Below are 6,281 nucleotides of genomic sequence, written 5' to 3'. Positions count from 1 at the left end.
TCAGCAGGGGGATTTTTTTCCTGTTTCTGCTCCTCAGCTCCATCAGTGTAGCTGCCAAAGAGGAATGCACAGGATCCTGCTGCTGACTCAGCCTTTTCCTGGGTTTCAATACTCACAAGAAACCTCATTCTCAATCCCTCACCCTGCCTGACCACTTGAATTTTTATATCAGGTGTTCAATTCTACTTTGCGTTTGGTGAGAAAGTGTTTGGGAATGTTGGTTTAACTAAAGAACCTTTCCCAACAGTTTGTCAGTTGTCTAAAGGTTTACTTATTTTTTTCTGACAAGTTTCTTTTGGTCAAATCCTCGCTCAGTGGCCTTTGGAGATCATTCTTCCTTCCTTCCTTCCTGCTTCCAAACACTCCTTGGTCCATGTACCTCCAGAATACTGATACAGCTTCTTTACTTCCTCCATCTCTGTTTTTCCTGCTAGGAAGATTTCCTCTGGCTCTAACCATTAGGGAGGTGAAAGTTTGGGGACTGAAGAAAAGGTACAGTGCATGGCTTTGTGTTTTAAAAATTGGCAATACATATTGCAACAAACAGGTGATTATTCTTAAAGATAAATGACTGGATAATCCATGAAAATTTTTTCAGACTTTTCACTCTACACTGCAAGTAAGTTGGATAGAATGACAATTTTCTGATTATGACACATAAGGCATGAGGCATTATAAAGTGAAACAGCAAACAGGTGCCTGTAAAAACAAAAAATCCCAAACCACATCCCAATTCCCCAGTGACATACTCAAGCATGGACATGAAAGTCCTTGTTTTCTTCATATTCCAATTGCAAAATAATCAGCAAATAATCCAGTTTGGATTGTGCAAACAAGGACAAAGAATTAGTATTTTCAGTAGTAAAGAGTTAAATAAGCACTTTCTCAAAATCCCACACTGCTTTGGTATGTGTTAAAGGCTTTTGAGCCTCCTAGGTAACAATACCAATACGCAGGTAGGGTTTAATATTATCATTAAAAGGTTATTACTGGGCAGCCCAATTCTCAGGCTCTTTAGGAACAATGAACTACTGAGAACTGATCTGGCCTCCTCAGCAGAAGGTGCTGTAAACTGTTAGGAAGCTCTGCGTTACCCATTTCACAGGGCTGTGCTCAGGAAGACAGGACAGCTCCTCCTCTTCCTATTTCGCCCTCTCCCTTCAGGTCTGACCCAGACCACCACACTTTTCTCCACACCCCTGCCTGAGCTACCCCCCTAGAACTGACTGTGTTGCAGCAGTGAATCCCTGACAGTGCTAATGCTTCCTTCCAAAAATTCCTGGCTGTGTGATGACAGTGGTTACATTTGCTTTAGGAGAACCAGCTTAGCACAATGATCAAGATTAAAAACAACAACAAAAAAAAGAATTTCAGATCTTTCTTACCGACTTGTTGTTTGAAAGCATGAATGTAAACCAACTAGGAATGGGTTACTGGATGCCTGTTCAAACACATGTTTCTCTGTCTGTACCCAATCAATATCCTGAAATAGAGTAATTGAACAATCAGAACTCCTGCTGGATAAGCACTGTGGGTATTCCCAGAAAAAATCCTGTGAACATCACAGTGCTGCCTTACACACTGTCATTGTTACATTGTTCTTCAGAAAGGCAAAGACCCTTCAAAATCTAGAGGAAATTATAAAACACTGTAATTCAGTTATATATACTTAACCATTTAAGAAAGGCCTGCACAAAATCTAAGCCGTTGTAAATAACATCCATCTGCAATATTTGATAAACAGCTCACACTGCTGGATGGAAATAAATTCAGTTCTTAGATAAATGATCCCAAAGCTGCTGAAGCAGCTCATGCCAGTAAAACAAGCAATGTGAATCTCCAGCTTTTAAAAGGTTCAAGTGAACTGAACTTCATCTCTTCATCTGAAATTCAAATTTAATTCAATGAAACTACCAAAACCTGCTTAGTTGGTCCAGGCAAAATCATTAAAAGCATCACAGATACCTTTAATCCTTCAACAGGGAGAAGTCCTGAAAACCCAGTGCAAAACCATCATAAAAACCTACCAAAGTTTGCATGATACAGGCACAGTGCTGCAAAATTCAGAGCTGTTGTTAAACAAATCCTTTAAGCTTTACTTCACATAACCATGCTCAATTTAAACCTCACAGACAGCTGGGTTTAGCAGCAGATACTCACCCTTCATGCAATGCACTGATCATGTGCCATCCTGCAAACACTCTGGACCCTGCCAATACACCAGAATTGTAATTGTTCTAAAAATTCTCCATTTGCCACAGATATTCTCAGCTTCCCAACCAATCTGGAGACAAATACAGAGACTGAGAAACCAGGCCTTCCTGTCAGGGATGGATGGTGACACTGAGGAAACCAAGTCTCAGAGGAAAGCAAGAACTGTCACCATCAAATTAAATAAATCTGCTAGGTTTTGTGTGTGGACATTCATGAAGATACAGCACCTTGGAAGGGTAAACTTGACTCCAGACACGAGCCAAAAATCCAGTTTTCAATAAAGTAATAAATATGTCCACTGCTTCTTGGTTTAACTGAACGAGCTTCTCTTTAAGAGTCTTAAAATTAACCCTTCATCAGTGCACTTGTGTACTTGTGCATTAGGATTATACCAGCACTCCACTTAACAAACCTAAGCTTAGCAAAACTGAACAGAAGCCCAGGTATTTGATTTCCCTCCATCTCACTTCTCTCCGCTACCAGCCATTCCCTGGAAAGCACCAGCTAATTTAAACATGCTGACACTTGCTATGTAATTGATTTTCTTTCTTTGTGGAACACTTCTAAGGTGAAATTTCCATTACTTGCAATATCTCATGCACTCACAGAATTCAGTGAATTTCCTATCAGTTCCCAGAATTTCATTATACAGCCTATCTTAGAGAAAAGAAAAACCAATTAGCTCTATCTTCTGTGTAATTATGAGAGCCACAATTCCAGAAAGCCTTTCCTCATCTACCTCTGGTTCTCAAACAGCTGCACAACTCATTAAACAGGACTTGGCTTTAGCTCCCACCTTCTTGGAAAATCACATGTTAAAAAGGAAACAGTAAATAAACCACACAACAGCCTAATGTTGATTCATAAAAAGAAACATCAAATAAATGAGAAAGCCAAAGTATTTTAGGAGAACTAAGCCCAGCCTCTGGAATAGTGACAAAGATGACAGCCAGAGCAACTGATTGAAACTACCAACACAAAGAGCACTTAAAATAGTGTTCTGGTAGTTTTTGCCCAAAACATCCTACTTTCAAAAAAGTGTATTATAGGAAAAAGATGAAGGGTTTGGGGTTTTTTTTTTTTCCCCTTTTTCATTTTTTCCCCAAACTGGTGCATTTCAGGTCTTGTATCAAAAAAAAAAAAAAAAAAAAATCTAAAGGCTTTTGAAAATAATGGAGACATGCAGCAGATTTCTGTGGCAGACAAAAACCACAGGGATCTCAAATGGCAGTAGCCTAATTTTTGAACTCATGGAAAAAATATTCCAGAATACTGAGTCACTTGCACATAGGCTCTACCAACACGAGTTTAAGAACAAAATTTCAGCTCCTTTTCTGATACACAGACAATGCTTTTGCCTTGGAAAACATATTTGCTTTCTTTCAAAATTAAGTGCACGAATTCCACCCCATTTATCTCATCACTTACAGATTAGCACATCCAGGTTGGAATGTTTAATACATGATTTCTACCAAGACTATTAGTAATTGTTATTAAAATAAGAGACATTTCTCTCAGATTTCACCCTGGTGCTTCATGCAGAGTTGATGACAAATAAGTTCTAAAGTCAGAAAAACAACTCTGCCAGAGAAGTTGCCTGAAACATGAGCTTCGTGCTTAGTTGAATGGTTTTTGTTAAAGCATACTAAGTTTTTATAATATGTAACAGAATGCAATTAACACAGACTTTTACCTCATCATCATGGACCAGTTCTTTTTTCACGACTTTCATAGCATAAATCTGATCATTCTTTTTTAACCGAACTAGAAGAACTTTGGCATAACTTCCACGGCCGATAACTCGGATTAAATCAAAGTCCTGGAGTCCAAGCCCCTGAGAAATCTTAATTCCATCCATTCCATCAATGACTGGTTTGAGATCCTGTATAAAAAGAAACAGATGCTAGAAACTGAAGACATTTCTATAGCAAGCAACTATTAAAGCAGAGAGATCTTTAAGCACTGGACAGAATTTGCTGACTTTGCTTGGCACTGGCACCCAGGGCTGGATGCTGAGTGGAATACATTTGTTTAGAAATATTTGGTTTCCATTGGGTTTGCTCTTACTAAAAGTTACTGGTTTTTTTCAAGGCAGTAGTTCATCCAACTAATCATTTTCATACTCCCTGCAGGGAAGCAGAAGGCAGTGTCTTGAGAAATGAGGTTTGATCCAAATTCTTGAACTTCAAGCCATGTACATTGTATCCCTTGTACAAAGCGAGGAGCATTTTTCATATTCTGACAGATACTGCAGCACAAATTAATAAAGAATATCTAAATATAAGATGAATAAGGAGACACACATTTGCTAATGAATATACCTGTCTTGGTTTCAGTTTAGGCAACAACTGTCTGTGCTCAGCTCACTATAGTTTTAATGATAATGAAGATTTCTAACAGGTTCCTGGGAACATACAGAAGCAGATCTCAATTTCTCAAGTCTGAGAATTTACAGGAAATATTCCACTATGAGCAATGTTATTTTTAAAATCATTATTTAAAAAAAAAAAATTATAATCTTGACCATTAGCTAGAATTAGATGTGAAAACATGGGACTGAAGATGGAGCAGCTGAACTAGACAGATGCAGCAGGTACTTGGACTTCCACGTTTTACCAATATATCCAAGGCTTTGACACACTTCTGTGGCCTATTTTTATCTGACCTCACACTACTGTACTTGCAGACAGATCAGCATTCTGCAGAACTGTGGAAAGTGTTTATATAAAGAATCTTGATCTAGGATTGACTGCTTTTAGAAGAGATTGCTCTAAGCTTAAAGATTCTAGACAAAGCTCCCAGAACACCAATTCCTTTCTGTAGGATACCTTAAATTATTTCAGTATAGCTCAAAGGCAAGGTGGGACAATCAGAGCAGCATAATTCAGGACAGTTGAGCAAACAGCACCTACCAAATTTAAACACAAACCTGAGCACTAAACACAGCAGAAGTGAGCAATTAAAATTCTCTGATGTGCTTATAATTTATACCCTTCCCTTTCTGAATTTGAGATAAAAATCTGTAGATACATGACTGAAAATAAGGCAGTCACCCACAAGCAGGAGCTACTCAAGTGTGAAAGGAATGGTAGTGACAAGCATTGTAGTGGAGGCAAAGGAAAAAGGTGCAGCCTTGCTCAGAGGGGAATATCAGACCAACTACCAGTGCTCTGCAGAGTGCATCCTATTTATTTTAAACATGCCAGAAGCATTTTTAAAAGAAATGTCTTTAAGCCCTTTAGAATTGAAGCATATTCAGATTTTTCAGACTGCTTTAAGGGAATAACATTGTTGATGTGCAGAGATTGAGTCAGATGTTCCACAAAAGACCTGAAAAAAGAGTTTAAGTGCATGTTATTCTACTTGTATTTCCACAGGAGCTGTCTATAAATGATTAGGTATTATTTATATGAACCCTCTCTGAGAGCTGGGTAGTGAATGGATTACCAGACTGAACCAAGTTCCACAGCAGTAGCCTGAGGGTGACAAAGGGTGAGCATCCATTAGGGACAGCAGACAAGGCAGTGGCAAAGCCACCATTTGTTGCAAGGACCATAAAAGTCAAACCCTCTGCTAAATCACTGTTATTCCAACAAATGGAAAGGAGAAAACAAAAATGTTAAAAGGTATCCTGGATCATGAGCAGAATGACAACAGCTGAACACAGAAGAAATATTAAAAAAATCCAATAAAAATGCTTAAAAAAACATTATCAATGTCCAGAAAAAAAACCACAGACTTTTGAAAAGGGCAGTAGAAAGCCCAGAAGAAATAATCAGCTATTTTACATAAATAATCAGTTATTGTACATAAATATGAATTGTAAAAATATTTTTTAAACATACCTCAGAGTCGTCTTTAATGGTGTCATGTTTCCGGTTTGAAGGAATGTAGGGAACTAGAAAAGAAATCAAAGTAGTGTGGTTATAAAGGCCTTCATTGGAAATAATTTTAAAAATCAATAAACAGAAAGATATTTATGGTGGTTTATGGCCAGTTTGCTTCAACTATTACTGGACAGTTGACCAAATTTTTCTACTTTCATAAACAGGAAGAGGAAAAAACGA

At 38.0% G+C, this 6,281-nt stretch overlaps 1 protein-coding gene across 5 annotated transcripts in view; it reads right to left on the bottom strand.

Moving 5' to 3' along the window:
• The window catches only part of PRKCZ (protein kinase C zeta), a 38,105-nt gene that overhangs the window by 8,412 nt on the left and 23,412 nt on the right, over window positions 1–6,281 (bottom strand). For all 5 annotated transcript variants that reach the window (XM_008641185.2, XM_017744076.1, XM_017744075.1 and 2 more), the window contains 3 exons: window positions 6,060–6,112; window positions 3,908–4,096; window positions 1,386–1,483 (listed from right to left, as the gene is read on the bottom strand). In XM_008641185.2, the coding sequence (XP_008639407.1) occupies window positions 1,386–1,483; window positions 3,908–4,096; window positions 6,060–6,112 (340 nt within the window). The remainder of the gene's footprint in view (window positions 1–1,385; window positions 1,484–3,907; window positions 4,097–6,059; window positions 6,113–6,281) is intronic.

This window comes from Corvus brachyrhynchos, unplaced genomic scaffold (assembly GCF_000691975.1).
Source record: "Corvus brachyrhynchos isolate BGI_N302 unplaced genomic scaffold, ASM69197v1 scaffold68, whole genome shotgun sequence".
Taxonomy (NCBI): domain Eukaryota; kingdom Metazoa; phylum Chordata; class Aves; order Passeriformes; family Corvidae; genus Corvus; species Corvus brachyrhynchos.
The sequence above is the reverse complement of the archived record's forward strand: the minus strand, read 5'-3'. Positions and strand labels throughout refer to the sequence as shown.